A 16,704-nucleotide genomic window follows, 5' to 3' on the forward strand; every position below is an offset into this window, starting at 1 on the left:
GCATATTCTGCAGATAAAAATAAATAAAAATGTTCTTTTAAAAGGCTTACTTTCGGAGATACAGTCTGACAAACGGATCTGAAACAACGGGGCAACGGTAAGGGGATCGCAATTTTGTGAAATCATGACCGATTTCATTCATAAAATATCCAGGAGCGTGCGGTGTTTCATAAAATTATATCAGGAATTTTTATAATATTTTCCAGTAAAGTTTATAATATTATTTTACTTTAAATGTACCCACATTTTGTTTAGTCATTTGCCAAATATAGTAATATTTGTTAAAACGCGTGTACTAATTACAACAAGCAGAAATCAAATTAAAAGCATAAAACACAATATAATACACCGCCACTGGATTTTTCAGTAGTAGTGGCTGTTTCTACTATTCCTAGAGAGGGACATAAAGTTGGGAGTAATGGCGGCAAGACGTGCGAGAATCTCGACCAAATCAGATTGGTTGAATCCGGGATGCCATGATGAATTTTGTCAGCGTTGCCAGCTTGCCCTAAGCGGACGTTATTTTTAGGAAATACTTTACCTTTTATAATAGGCAGAATGAAGGAGATCAGTTAATTAGATAAATATACATTAATACAATAAGAACAACGTCAAGATATTAGCATATATATATATAATTATGTATGCTGAAATGAACTAAAATATATTCAATTTATAGGTAATATTGAGCAACTTTGCTTTTCTATTATTAAACGTGACAACGTCGACTTTTTTTGCCCGAATTCCACTTGCTGTTTTAGATCCGTTTGTCAGATATTACAGGGTGTAAAGTGCGTCTGCTGGACCTGTGTCTATGAAAGGAATGCGGACAAAAAACATTTAAATAAACAGCAATATATTTTATACGTCGACTTGACGAGTACGTCACCGCAAATCGCTCCGCCCACTCATTTTATTGGCTACTTGCAAATATGTCGAATTTTTATTGATGGGACGCGTCCTTTAATTTTTTACGAAAAACATCGAGAGAATATCGTTTCCCCTCTCACGGATACCCCGTAGCTACAGAACGGACAAACGTACTGTAGAAGTTTCATTTTTATTTAGATTTTTTTCCAAATAATTTCTGAAGTAACGTCAATATATTTGGATGAAAAATGGTATCTGGGAGTTTTTTGACATGAGAAATGTGATTTTGATATCAATATGACTCCTATTTGTAGGGGGCGCCACCTACATGTGTTTTAACTGTTTTTAAGAGTAATAACTGTTCGTCCGTATCTGTATAAAACTACTGGGTGAAAAAATATACATTTCCGTGATTTTTACGTAAAAAATATCTCTTGGTAAAAATGGCTACGAGCAACCGTTCTCGAGATATTTAGAATGGAAATAGTCAATACATGTCATTATTGACAAAAAATAAACATGTTGAGTAGATATAGTTATTTGACTGAAATAGTAAATGTTTAAAGAACTTTTTTTTAAAATTTATCATAAATTTTTCTTTGAAAAAATGATGACAAAAAAGTTTCTGTTGAACTTTTGACACAAAAACATTTCAAATTTATGATTTCAGTTTAATTACTATTTAGTCAACATGTTTAATTTATGTCAATGACGACAGGTATTGATAATTTCGATTCCAAATATCTCGAGAACCATTACTCGTAGCGATTTTTACCGGGAGATCTTTTTTACGTAAAAAACGTCGTAAATGTATATTTTTTCACCCAGTAGTTTTATACAGGTATGGACGAAAAGTTATTACTCTTCAAACTAGTTAAAAAATCTGTAGGTGGCGCCCTCTACAAGTAGGAGTCATATTGACATCAAAATCAAATTTCTCATGTCAAAAAACTCAAAAAACCTAACCAGACACCAATTTTCATCCAAATATTGACGTTACTTCGGAGATTATTTAGAAAAAATGAAAATAAAAATGGACTGCACTGCACTTATTTCTATAATTTCTTTACTCCCCAATATTTTACTACTATTTTTCTTTGTCCCTCTGCTAATTTTGATTATTATAGGTATTAGAAAATAATTTTGAAGGGAAGGCCCACTTCATTTATCAAAATCCTTCCGAATTTTATTCGTACTTATTCTTTTATACAAAAAGTGTTCTTATAACTCAACTCCGGCGAGACAACTACATTAGATTTATAACTTCGCAGATAAGAATTTATAGTTTTTGAAAGCTTTAAATCAAAAGTATATACAGGGTAAGTTTTAAATAAGTGCAAATAATTTTAGGGGTAGTATATTTCGACATCAGAAATACGCCTATGAGACTTTTTTCGCGGAAAAATTGTAAATTTGTATTTTTTTTTAATTTTTAGTTAAAAAAACATAATATCTTCATAATATGGCAACATAGGTAGTAAATCAAATTTACAAGATCCAGTGGTTCTCAAAATTTCAGCGAAAAATCATTTTTTTTATTTTTTAACTAAAATATCACGGTTATTTTAGACTTATTGGAAAAACGGTATAGAGAAAATATGTATCTTTTATCGAAATCTACCAGCCCTGAAAATATTGCTATTATTTAAGACTCACCCTGTATTTTAGACGTAGTGATGAATAAATGAATATACTTTATAATGTAACATAGAAAAAACTATATAAATAATAACTTATGAAAAAAATGGCTTTTAAAATTATTATGTTTATTTCTATATTATTTCGTATAAATAAAAACTGTTTTTGTAAAGGTGTATAAAATCAGTATCGTCAAATATAAAAAAAATCATGTTGTAGCGTGGTTATTTGGTTTTAATATATTTTAAATATTGGTTATAATTAATTCATAGAATTTTAACTTACATTTTATATAAAATTATTTTCTTACCTGGCGCGGAGCGTGTTAATATTTCCTTCCAAAATATAACAATATTGTAACTATAACACGAATTAAATCCATTATCATAAAAGAAGTATAAATACGTAGTAAAATAGCTTTACTTAAGCTAGAAGTTGGATTTGGATTTAAAACCGCGTCAAAAGCCTTCGAACAACTGTACTACTTCCGATCGATTGTGTATCTGAAACAGCACTACATCTAAGCCCCTGAGATGCGATCTTTTCTTACTTTAGAGAACCGCCTTTGGCATAGTAACTCATATATACATACCTACCTACTGTACGTTGTTAACGTGAATTAGTTATACCAACGCTTTATGTATTACATGTTGAGGGTCGGGGGTCGATGGTTTATTACGGACGATGTTCGAACTAACTACTCTAAATTGTAATTTAGTTGTTAGTTATATAAAGTAGATTATTATTAGTCTATAAAAGAATTTAATTAAGTGGCATAGCAATTATTACTATTGGCGGTCATAAAAAATAAAGTTACTTAATATTTCATAAACAATATTTTGTATTTTTCTTGATGTACAAGGTGACTCACAGTTACACTGACCAAAATGTATCGCGAAGCATATTTGCCGTAGAACCTGCAAAAAATATTGGCTCAACTTTCGTTCAGCTGAAATCTGTTATATAAAAAATAACTTTATGTATGCATTCTAGAAGGCGTTAGGAGTATAAATATACAAAAAATTTCCTGCGGAAATGCGTCATTTTCATTTTTCAGACTTTAGTATAGCCGAAATCTGTTACATCAAAACGAGTCCTCGGCGTGTGTTTTAGACATTTTTCTAAACATAAAAACACAAAAAAGTGTCTGCGGAAATTTTTTATTTTTATTTTACATAAAAAAATACTTTGACTTTAGAATAACTGAAATCAGTTACATGAAAAATGAACTTATATTTGTTTTATACGAGCCTTTACGAGCATAGAAATACAAAAAAAAATCCTGCGGAAATGTGTCAATGTCATTTTGTGCATTTTGTTTTTCATATATTTTTCATTTAGAAGCTTACGGGACTCGGGAGCGAATAGGGGTGTTGGGTGGGGTTAGGTTTGGTTTGGTTTGGTTACTGTGCCAACCTCCCCGGCTATTCCGCACATTTCTTTTGGTGTTTTTATAGTGAAAAATATGTCAAAAATTCAACAGAACAACTAGCGTAAATGTAACTGATTTCGGCTATTCTAAAGGCAGAGCATTTTTTATATAAAATGAAAATCAAAAATTTCCGCAGACAATTTTTTGTGCTCTTATGTCCAGAAAAATGACTAAAACACATCCCAGAAGCTAGTTTTAATGTAACAGATTTCGGCTATTCTAAAGTCCGGAAAATGAAAATGACGCATTTCACTGTATATTTGTACTCCTAACGTCTTCTAGAACGCTTTTTTATTTTCCTGAGTTTGAAAACGCTTCTAAAAGGCAAAAATATATTTATTTTTATATTATAAACTACTGATTTCAACTATTCTAAAGTCTATTAAATTTTCTCAGAAAATGAATACAGTTTATTTCCGCAGGAAAATTGTTATTTTCCTCAATTCGTGAATGCTTCTAAAAGGCAAAAATATATTTATTTTTTATATAACTGATTTCAGCTATTCTAAAGTCTAATAAATTTCCATAGAAAATGAAAACAGCTTATTTCCGCAGGAAAATTTTTGTGTTTATATGTTCAGAAAAATATTAAAAATTAAACGTAAAATGTATTTTTTATAGCAGATTTCAGTTATTCTAAAGTGCGAAATTTGGAAATTACGCATTTCCGCAGGAAAATTTGTGTTTTCCCTGGTTCACAGTGGCATTTTAAAGACAAAATTTTTTTTTCTAATAACTGATTTCAGCTAAACGAAAGTTGACCCAAAATATTTATAACTAAAGGGGCTGTAAGAACTTATTGGAAATTATTTTCAAATTTGTAGAACGGACGCTATAGAGGGTGCAACTGCTATGTAATTGCTAAATAAGAAAATTAAATTTTTACAAAATTCTATCTAGATAAGGGGTAATATAAATAGCGAATAAGCTTAATTTAATTAAGCTTAAGCAAATTATGGACTTCTTTTATTTAAACAATTTTGCCCTATCTATACTAAAATGAAGTGGGGGGGAAGGTTAGATCTGTTTTTATTTAAATGTTAGTGAGTGTTCGAGAATGGGTAATTCACAGTAATAACAAGCATTTAACCGTAGAAGCTAGAGGGCGCTGTCTTACAACAAAAATTGAGCGATTTTTCTAAAAATTTAAATGCATAAGTACATATATTTGATATCAATTAAACTTTTAGTTACGTAATCCAGGGCGCGATTTTTAAATTTATTATTGCCAATTATAAACATATTCGGCGCCGTGCTGACTAACTGGAATTTAAATTTCCCGCTGGGGATTCAGGTGGTAGCTCTGCTGTAAAAAACGCCAAGTTGCCGTTGTTGATTTATTTATTTGTTTCGTGATATTTGTCATTCGTTTTGACACTTTAGTTTTGTATTACCAGTTTTTGGTTTAAATAAATAGTGTTGTGATACTTTAAGCTTAAAAATGTTCACTAGCGGACCTTGCAGTCCAAGCTACTGGAGTTCAAGGGCGTAATAGCCGTAAAAAACTCATCGCAACTTTATTAGAATATTTTGAACAGGAAAGCGGTAGTAATGGCCCTTTATGGTCATTAAGTGCTGTTAAGGAGAGTTTTGTTGATGTAAATAATAACTGTTTATATATTTATAATTAATTTATTCTTGTTTCCTAAAATATTTTGATTAAAAAAGAACATACGGATATAAAAGTGGGCAAGGCTGTGCCGGTCAAGCTTAATCACGTGACTAAAAGTTTATTTGGTGTGAACTTTATATGTAATTTTCTTTGATAGTAAAGACACAAAGAGGACTAAAAGTTTAAAATGTCAGTAAAAACCGCATCTTGATATTCAAGATGCGGTTTTATACTTGATATACAAGATGCAGTTTGGTATATTAATGATTTTTAAACCAAAAATATTAGCAAAAATATGATAAATACGAAAGAATAAGTCCTTAACTATGTTATAATAACAGCTTCCGTATATAGCGTTTGACGCCTTGAGAGCCGTTCGGTATACGAAGGAAAGTAAGGTGGCTAGCACTACGCCTCAAACGCCTCAGACTACGCCTCAAATTATTACCTCAGAATTGTGAATCCCAAGTACTCATTTAAGGCTGAGTCCACCTAGGTACCCAAACTATTTTTATTTTAATAAAAATAGTCTGCTGATGAAATGCCGGGTGTGGGTTTCGAACCCACTACATTGAGATTGGTAGACGAGAGCCTGTACGCCACCGGGCACCTTAACTATGTTCATATCAAATAAACGAAGGGAAAAAACAAGAGGAATTTTTTTTATTATTGACATTTTGGGAAAATTGCATTCTTTATAAAAAGTTTTACTTGTTCTAAAATGGTTAACCCCGTTTATGCTTTTCCTAATTTCCATGCCGTTTGAGAGAAAATTAAATAAAACATTAAAATATGGTTGATGTCCTAAAAATTAGAGGGTTTTTCTATAGGGAGTTAATATATGTAATTTCGATTTTATTCTTTGATAGATGGTTATTTTTAATTTTGATTAACGTCAAATTTTTTGCCGTTGTTAAAGTATTTCGTTTTCCGATAAATAATATCACCCTTTCCATAGCATTGACCAAAAAAAAATTTGTGGTTCTTTAACTATGTCAAACAGCAAGAAAAATAACAATCTATCAAAAAAGGAAAATAGAAATTACCATTTCTATGGTACCTAATAGCGTTTCTACGCGTTTTGATTTTAGGACTATGTTTTTATGTTTTTCTCAATTTTCTCTAAAACGGTATGGAAATTTGGAAAAGTATAAATGGGATTAACCTATTTAGAACAAGCAAACATTTTAATGAAGAATGTATTTTTCTCAAAATGTCAATAATAAAACAGCTTTTCCTCTTATAAAGACAATCCGGAGACATACTGTATATTGAAAAATTTTATATTAGCTATAAAAATTTGGTTTATAGCATCGTCCGCTTGACAAAAAAGGATATAAAAAGAGATTGATTTGTTCAAACCGCATCCTTCTATCTTCGCATTAATAACGGAGAGACCGTATGATTTCAACCAAAATGGGACACCCTGTACAGATAACGCTAATTTATATAATTTTTTTTTTCTCAAACGTCTAGTAATTATTGATTTTACGACGTGATTGCTCACATAAAAAGATAATTTTAGCGCCTAGGCGAACAGTAAAGGACTTAGTACAAAGTACTTAATATGCCTAAGCACAAAAGTACACAAATTCAATGAGTGTGCCCATTATTGCTCGATGTATAATTAATTACAAGGTATTAGTTTTTATATTAAAAAATATATCTACTTTTTGTGCCCTATTTATTTTACTGCCAACATATCATTTTACACGCGTCTGGCAGCGACTTTCAGTGACTGCCAATGACTGCCAATGGCTGCGAGAAACTGCCAAAGACCATCAATATTTTTTGATTGATCACATCAATAAAAAAAAGTTAGTATAAATATATTATGTCCTAAAATGTTTCGCTTCGGACATACAGGATGTAGAAGTTTCATTTTTATTTCGATTTTTCAAAATAATTTCTGAACTATGATAACGTCGAGAGTTGGATAAAAATTAGTTTCTGGGAGTTTTTTGACACGGGAAATTTGATTTCGATATCAATATGACTCCTACTTATAAAGGGCGCCACCTAAATATATTTTAACCAGTTTGAAAAGTAATAACTTTTCATCCGTACCAGTATGAATGTACTGAGTGAAAAAATACACATTGTCACCGTTTTTTGCATAAAAACGGTTTCTTGGTAAAAATCGCTACGAGCAATGTTGCTCCAGATATTTGAAATCGAAATAATCAATACATGCCATAATTAAAAACAATTGAACGTGGTGACAAAGTAGTTATTAGACTGAAATGATAAATTTTAAATTGTTTTTGTGCCAAAGGTTCCTCAGAAACTGTTGCATCATAATTTTTTTCTAGACGAAATTATGATTAATTTATGAAATAAATTATCTTTTCTGTTAAATAAATTATCTTTTCTGTTAAATAACTATCTAGTCAATATATTTATTTCTTGTCAATGCTAACACAAAAATGTATTGATATTTTACATTCCAAATATCTTGAGAACGGTTACTCGTAGCGATTTTCATCAAGAGCCTTTTTACGTAAAAAAATGGCGGAAATGTATGTTTTTTCACTCAGTAGTTTCGAGTGAAAAATTCATAAAACATTCACAAGTCATATTGACATCGAAATCAAATTTTTCATTAGAAAAAAACACCCAGATACCAAATTTCTTCCGAATATCGACGTAAGTGAATTATTTGGAAAATACCTAAACAAAAATTAATCTCTACACCTTGTATCTCCCAAACGAAGCATTTTAGGACATACATTTATATAAAGAAGGAGAAAGTTAGAAAACTAGACACAACGCTTAACTGAATCCAAACCCACCATGATAGATGCAATTATTGGAAGTATAAATGGGGAATTACTGACTCACCAGACTGCGATTGCAGCAAGTCTTCATAGATGCCACAACATATCGCTTTAGAATGCCCGATAAGAAAATACGACGCTTCTATTCAAAATCATCATCAACTCAAGGGAAACGCAAAAGACTGGTTGAGGAATTTAAATATCCAACTCAAATATGCTAAAAGGCTTTAGTTGTTTGTCGTGATATTTTACAAGTCCGTATTTTCACCCACATATATTTGTTTTTATACTAGATGCATTCCAGTGACTGCCTGTCCAGTGTACCAAGCCCTCGTTGTTACATCTAATATTTGCACTCATTTATAATACCCAAATGCACGTGTAAACTACAAATACGGGCGTGCGGCTTATAGGGAAAGGGAAGCATAAAGGAGAAACAGATGTAGAGACTACCATAATAATAAAATTGATTTAATTAAAAAAACGGCAACTTATCAATTAAAAAAGCAGACATAATGTTTTTATTTTACTTCTTATCATATTAATACAATACTATAATTGAGCCTTATCGGATAGAAAGAACGCATCAAGTTTTTTCTTAAGAAATTTAATTTTGTTCTTGTTGTTAACGTAAAATTTCGACAAAACTACCAATGTACCATCTATCCAAGGGGTGTCTCACTTAGGCAAAAAATAGACATGTACTGCAAAAATATCATTTTACTGCCAAGGGTCTGCCTATGCCTGCGATATGATTATTGTCGACTGATGCCAACGACTGCCAAAAAAATATACATGTAATTGCAACAGTGAGACACCTCTCGAAAATAACGATATCTTTGAAGCTTTTATTTCCATTTATTTTAAATCTTTGCCCACTTTTTGGTAGGGGTTATATTATCTTTTTCACGGAAATATGAAACGAATTACATTACATTACAGATACAAACAAATCTAATATAACAAATAAAAAAGCAAAAAACTCATTATTCCTTAACGATAATTATTATACCATATGTTGCATCGTCGCGTTTCATTCCATAGGAAATCCTATGTAAATTTTAAAAATAATTATGAAAAGTTTTCCCCATTTTATTTTATAGAAAAGTTTATTTAAAACTTTTTAAAAAAATCTTTAAAATGAAGCAAATTGTTCATTTTAAATAGTTCATACGAATTTGTTTTTGAGTTATGAGAGACACAAAAATACTAATTTAGGCGATAATTTAAAATAACAGGGTCCTGATTAAACAAACACAATAATTTCAAGTTATGTCACAATATGACAAATCTGTTATTGTTATGTTATTGTTTATACAGAGATCTGTCAAAAATAGCTTAAGTTATATTCTCTATAAATTATTACAAAAAGTACAATATAAACATAATGTAATTAAAAAAATATATGTATTTCGTAGATAAGTTGATAAGTACAACACACTGCTTCAAAAGAAAATGTATTTTATTAAACACTCATCACTTCAAAAAATTAAATATTTGTTAATTATAAAATGGAGAAAATTTGCACTACGTTTTTCACACCCGTCCAATAATTGATATAAAAATCCAAAGATTGGGGTTCGGAATATTTTAAAAATTCGCCAAGCAGTGGCAAGAAATTTTTCGACCATTTCTCCAAGTATTCTCGTACTTGTTTTTCATCTTTTGCTTGTAACCAGAACATTTAATTCATTTATTATTTCTCGGTGATTAGCCACAATATTATGTATTCTTCTTTTTATATTTACCGGCTTTAATAAATATTCCTGTTGGAATTTTTCGTTGGAACCTTTATATACTTAAACGTTACTGTTCTGGTCGATTTGAAAAATATACAGAAAATAAATCATTTACAGTTTGTAAACTATTCCCACCAGAATACCACTAAACTATTTTTATTCTTCTGTTGTATATAATTATTCATATTTACAAATTATTTTTGGTACGTATAAAGTCAATATAGCATTAAAAAATGTTTTTTTTTTAATTATTTTTGGCAACAATAACAGATGTCCAATCAGGACAGGATTATTTTTCAATTAAATTTGGTATTTTTATATTTTTCATAACTCCAAAAATAATTCGTAGAATCTATTAAAAATAAACAAAAAGTTTCAAATAAACTTTTCTGTAAAATAAAGTGGGAAAAACTTATCATCATTTTCAAAATTTACATGGGATTTCCTATGGTTTCCTATAATAGGTGCGATGCAACAAACTGTATAATCTCGTAACGTGATTACAATCCTGTATTCTTTATTTAATTTTACGGCGTTGGCGCTACAGTGGTCGTTGGCGCTACACTAGTCGTTGGCGCTACAGTGGTCGTAGTTATTGGATTCACTGTAGTTGTAATGGTTGTTATTGGAGAAGACTGTGTGGACGGGGATGGTTTTTCAGTACCTAGCAAATATTAATAATTAGTTGCTAACCTAAAACCGAGCCTAAAACTTATACGTGAAGAAAGTGCTGTATTGTAGTTTTAAATATTCAAGCTAGTATAAGTTACAGCGGTAAATTTATAACTTAATTTACTATAGTGGACACTTCTTCATTATTATCAGTAACTTGACTCCTTTTTTATTATTCAAATCTATATTAGTACATCATTATACTCAACCAAAAAAAAGTACCTACATAAACTCCAATATACTAAAATAATTTAAAGTCTTTAATAAAATAAATATACTTACTTGTTGTAGGAGAAGGAGGAGGAGTTGTAGTTTCATCGCTGTCATCTTCGCACATGTCAAAGAAATCGCACAGTAAGTCTTCATAATCATCACATAACTAAATAAATTAAGTATTAATAAAAAGAATAATTAGTCATTATTTTTTGTATCTAAATATTGTAATATACTCAATACGGCAATTTTTGCAATAGCAAGCAATAACAGCAATTTTTGCAATAGTAATTTTTTTGCAAATTTTTGCAACAAGTACTAGAAATTTTTTTACTTCAATACTTTAACAAAATAATATAATAAATTTTTTTTGAAGAAACCGAAACAGAACACCTGAAGAAAAATAGGAAATTTTTCTTCAGGTGTGCGTATTCGTGCATTCGCAGCGATTATACTGCGCGACGAATGGGTTCAACGCGAACGAATGCTTACCATCTTCTGGCCGTAAAAGTGAATAGATCAAAGAAAAATGCCAGCCGTTAACGATTAGAAACGTTGCAGTGTGGACGTATCGGTAAACATGCAGGTAGTGGAAAGAGTCTGAATGTTAAAAATATTAGCGAAAGAAAAATATTCGATCATCAGTTTAAATGTATCATACCACTCCTCAAACTCCCAATGGATGAAATACCAAGAAAATGTACAACTATGAGAAACACATCTCTGTAAGAAGGCAGAAACTTGAAATGTTTGAACCAGAACTTATGCTCAGTAGCTAAAAGACCATACCATAACGTGGTATACTGGGTCTATATATACCGTATGATCGAATAAAAACGGCGTAAGCGACGGCTATGAAATGAAGATCGCTGTCATTTTATATGTAAAATTATATGGGAAATGTCATCGATCGTCATTTCCAAGTCAACTGGACGCCGTTTTTTTTCGATCATACGGTATTTCGGCCGAAAATTAAATACTCCAAACCAATGGGTTTGGAAACCTACACCAGCATCCTTCAGGCAGAAATCTACGCTATCAAAAGCTGCGTACAACCTATCTTAGGAACTATCCGAAACAAGAAATAGCCATCTGATCCGATACCAAATCAAGCAGCATCAATAGCGATCAACTCAGTAACCATCCATTTGAAGTTGGTAAAGGTGCGCTTAGATGTCAAAGAATGCTTAATAAAGTCCTCCAACTGGGGGTGCAAGCTTAAAACCAAGAAGGTAATGAAAAAGCAAACGACCTAGCTAGAAAAGGAGCGAACACACCACTAACTGGACCAGAATTGCTTCCCAAATGGAAACCAACTTAAAGCAGAAGTCAAGAATATCTGGAAGACTCCATTCGTAACCTGGATTGGGAATTCTCCAACGGTTTACACGGACACTCGAACACATCTCTCAGGACTTAGGACCAACAATCAGAGATTTTCCTAGATTTAAGTAAGGATAATCTTCAGATTATTACGGGGTTTTTAACAGGATACTGTCTCGTCAAATAACACCTCAATAGATTGATAAGAAAAACGGCGAAAATGGGGAAACCAGGGCCCGAATTCTGGGACTTTGACATAAAAACGTTACGCTTTCAAAGCGGTAAGCGAAAGTACTCGATTAGCGGAACGCCAAGCAGTCGATTTTAGTATTCTCGTTGTCGTGCGAATCGTTTTCTGGATACGCGCTGAGCACATATTGGCAGCATCGCAATTTCTCAGGTGTCTAATAGTTTACAGTCAAATGTGGATAAAACGATGAAAAAGGTCATTCATAATAATGGTAGCCTGAGAAGCGTCTTCAAGATTTCTCTCGTATAATAAGAATAACGACATATCCATAGAAAAATATCGAGCTAGAAACTAAAAATTTGGTACGACTTATATCAAAGATGAAGAACTAACCTCTGTAAAACCGTCTCAAAGACTAGCTTTTGTCAAAGCCCCGAGACTGTATGATGACTTATAATTCAAGGATAGGGAACACAATAGATATGTCAATAACGATAATTTATTTATTAGAAATTGTGGTGTGAAATCATTCATTTCATTGGGTGAGTTTAAAAAGAAAGGTGCAATTCGTTTTGGATTTTTTTTTAAGTTTTTAGTTAAAAAATATAATATGGTGATAATTTCGTAATATAGGTAATAGTTTTAAATTTACAAGAAAGAAAACGAAGAAAAGATCCACTGGTTCTCAAAATTTAAGCATTTTTTTTAAATTTGAAAGTAAGATAACTAAAGGATATTTTAAAGTTATGTGAAAAAGGGTAAAGAGAAAATATGTTTCTTTTATCGAGAACTACCAGCCCTGAAAATATTGGCACTTATTTACAGGGTGGTCTGAACTGTATTCCGGAGACTTCGGCAGCATATTCTGCAGATAAAATTAAGTAAAAAAGTTCATGTAAATGTATGACATGTCCTAAAATGTTTAGTTTCGGAGATACAGGGTGTAGAAATTTCATTTTTATTTCGATTTTTTCCAAATAATTTTTGAAGTAAAGTCAAGATTTGGATGAAAATTGGTGTCTGGAAGTTTTTTGACGTGAAAAATTTGATTTTGATGTCAATATAACTCCTTTTTGTAGGGGGCGCCACCAATGTGTATTTTAAGAATTAAAGCTACAACCTATTACTTATTGGTTGAGTAATAACTTTTCGTCCGTACTGTTTATAAAACCACAGAGTAAAAGAATATACATTTCTGTGATTTTTTGCGTAAAAAATGTCTCTTGGTAAAAATCGCTATAAGCAACCGTTCTCAAGATATTTAGTATGAAAAGAGTCAATACATGTCTTTGATGACAAAAAATAAACATGTGGAGTAGATAGTGTTTTTGACTGAAGTAATAAATTTGGGAATTTTTTATTTTTTTTTAAATTAATATTAAATCCTTTTTTAAAGTGATAAAACAGGTGCTGTTGAACTTTTGGCACAAAAATATTTCAAATTTATGAGTTCAGTCTATATACCGTATGATCGAGAAAAAACGGCGTCAGCGATGGCTATGAAATGAAGATCGCTGTCATTTTATATGTAAATTTATATGGGAAATGTCATCGATTGTCATTTCCCAGCCAACTGGACGCCATTTTTTTTCGATCATACGGTATATAATAACTATTTAGTGAACATGTTTAATTTATGTCAATATGATGACAGGTATTGATAATTTCGGTTTCCAATATCTCGAAAACCATTACTCGTAGCAGTTTTTACCAAGAGACCTTTTTTACGTAAAAAACGTAGCAATTGTATATTTTTTAACCAGTAGTTTTATACAGGTACGGACGAAAAGTTATTACTTTTCAAACCAGTTAAAAAATATATAGGTGGCACCCTCTACAAGTAGGAGTTATAGTTCAGTCATTGGGGATTTTTGCTTGGAAAAAAGTCCGGAAGTTTTGCAACTTTGCAGGTTTATAGGTTTTTGGGTCCCTAACTAAAATCCATAAAATGCACATTTCCAGACTTGCCGCCGGCGCCGCCATCTTGCCAAGATGACGCTCAAAATCGGTATTTTGTGAATATCTCAAAAACTATGCATTTTTCGCGAAAATTTGAGGAGATCAAAATTAAAGAGAATAAAATTTCCTATAATAAAGCTTGAAAATTTTCGCTAAAGTCAACCGTTTAGGCACAAAATCCCTGGAAATTTTACAATTTTGCGTAAAATATGGTATATTATGTATAGTCGATTTTCCGAAATCAAATGTCGATTAGGGTTCACTAAAACTAGTTTTAGTTTAGTTTCTTCAATTTTGTCATAAAACAGTGGCGTATCATTAATTCGCTCATTAATTTATGAATAATTAATTTTAATTATTGAAAATGTATACTTGTTTCAACACCACCCAAGAGGTAAAGTATATGGCGCATTTATTTTAACGTGGTCTCCCCAGAGGCCTACTCCACTATAGTTAAATTAAAAACTTAAAAGCCCGACGGATCTGGCTCATTGATGTCAAAGTCGATACTGTCTGCTGTGCTGGGCTCATCGGGGTGGTCTCTCAATACGTCCAACTCTTCATCTTCAGCTGCCACAGGCAAGTCCAACTCCTCTTCATCGGATTCGTCGAGTGACACTTCAGTGTCGTTGTCACAGGATTTCCCATTGCAGTATGCATAAATCATTGAACATTTTAATCCTGCTTTTCTGCATTCGCAGGCTTTACCATAGTTGTTGGTTTTGCATTTACAGGATAAAAATGCCAACAGGGATTTTGGAGCTGGATCTTTTAACGTCGTGATTGACCCCATTCTACGGCATCTTGGTGGTACAACCAGACCAATGCTGAACCTGGTGGTAAGTTTCGCAATGAATGCTGTCCAGCACGACAATTAACTATTCATAAATTAACGAGCGAATTAATGATACGCCACTGTTTCATGACAAAATTGAAGAAACTAAACTAAAACTAGTTTTAGTGAACCCTAATCGACATTTGATTTCGGAAAATCGACTATACATAATATATCATATTTTACGCAAAATTGTAAAATTTCCAATGATTTTGTGCCTAAACGGTTGACTTCAGCGAAAATTTTCATAAAACCTTTTTTATAGGAAATTTTATTCTCTCCTCAAATTTTCGCGAAAAACGCATAGTTTTTGAGATATTCACAAAATACCGATTTTGGGCGCCATCTTGGCAAGATGGCGGCGCCGGCGGCAAGTCTGGAAATGTGCATTTTATGGATTTTAGTTAGGGACCCCAAAACCTATAAACCTGCAAAGTTTCAAAACTTCCGGACTTTTTTCCAAGCAGGCCCCTTTTTTAATCCCCAATGACTGAACTATTATACTAACATCAAAATCAAATTTATTATGTCAAAAAAAGCCCAAACACCAACTTTTATCCAAATATTGACGTTAATTCGGAAATTATTTGGAAAAACTCGAAATAAAAATACACCCATACAGGGTGTATTTTTATTTCGATTTTAACTCGATTTTCCGAAACTAAGCATTTTAGGACATACATTTATACGAACTTTTTTACTTATTTTTATCTGCACAATATGCTGCCGAAGTTTTCGGACCACCCTGTATAATAAATGTAATTAAAGGATAAACTAAAAATCACAAATTAATAAACATAGTCACATTAGTCAAAATAATTATTCTTCAATAAAGAAAATTAATCAAATATCTTATTGTTTAACGAATTTTATTGGATATTTTCTTTTAATTTTGTTTGTTCTTTTATAGAAATAGGTAATTTTTCAATTTTTTTAATATATTTTCTGAAATGTCTTCTCTGTACGTTTTTTAAATGGTAAAAAAATTAACTGAATATTTACAAGCTTTATCTATCAACTGAACTTGAAATTTAAATCATCTCAACATACCAATCCAAAACCGAAAGGAGCACTCTTTACCTCGAGGACCACCATAGACGTGTGCATCAGGTACACGACCACCAGCAAAGCCAATGAAGATTTCATGCTGCCGTCAAATTTACGAAATGGTACCAATAAAGTTGTCTTGATCTTAAAACGGTTGTAGAGTGGCTTATATATTAGGTATGCGTAAATCAGACTTTATGAAGGACATTAGTCAAAGCATGGCATATTCAGATCCGAACTAAGTAAAAAGACTGAATTTTTACATACATATATTTTTAAACGTACTTTTATAAATATATTTGTACAGTACTTTGAAACTCAATTTTGTATTATTTCTCGTGTTTATTAATACTATTTTTAAAAAAGTTATAACAAAATCGTTGCACAATCCGCTCTT

The 16,704-nt window shown here is 31.6% G+C and overlaps 2 protein-coding genes across 9 annotated transcripts in view; both read right to left on the minus strand.

Moving 5' to 3' along the window:
- LOC115891259 (anosmin-1) overlaps window positions 1-3,209 on the minus strand; it is a 47,592-nt gene extending 44,383 nt beyond the window's left edge. The window contains exons 1-2 of one of the 7 annotated variants that reach the window (XM_030911689.1): window positions 3,105-3,209; window positions 2,819-3,011 (exon numbers count right to left, since the gene is read on the minus strand). The gene's annotated coding sequence lies outside the window, so the exon portion shown is untranslated. Of the gene's footprint in view, window positions 1-2,818 lie in introns of all 7 variants that reach the window. The other 6 variants (XM_030911688.1, XM_030911690.1, XM_030911691.1 and 3 more) reach the window with 6 other exon arrangements.
- A 5,966-nt stretch (window positions 3,210-9,175) lies between these two features.
- LOC115891311 (SVP1-like protein 2) lies at window positions 9,176-16,464 on the minus strand. Of its 2 annotated transcripts, none has more exons than XM_030911759.1 (3): window positions 16,311-16,464; window positions 11,023-11,119; window positions 9,176-10,732 (listed from the first exon to the last, which is right to left on the minus strand). In XM_030911759.1, exons 1-3 carry the CDS (start codon window positions 16,404-16,406, stop codon window positions 10,596-10,598), a joined length of 330 nt encoding a protein of 109 aa, XP_030767619.1. In that variant the 5' UTR covers window positions 16,407-16,464; the 3' UTR covers window positions 9,176-10,595. The 2 variants fall into 2 exon arrangements, with proteins under 2 accessions (XP_030767619.1, XP_030767620.1); XM_030911760.1 differs by having other exon boundaries at window positions 16,341-16,463.
- Between the last annotated feature and the right edge of the window lie 240 nt (window positions 16,465-16,704).

This window comes from Sitophilus oryzae, unplaced genomic scaffold (assembly GCF_002938485.1).
Source record: "Sitophilus oryzae breed Bouriz unplaced genomic scaffold, Soryzae_2.0 scaffold_980_pilon_pilon, whole genome shotgun sequence".
NCBI lineage: Eukaryota > Metazoa > Arthropoda > Insecta > Coleoptera > Curculionidae > Sitophilus > Sitophilus oryzae.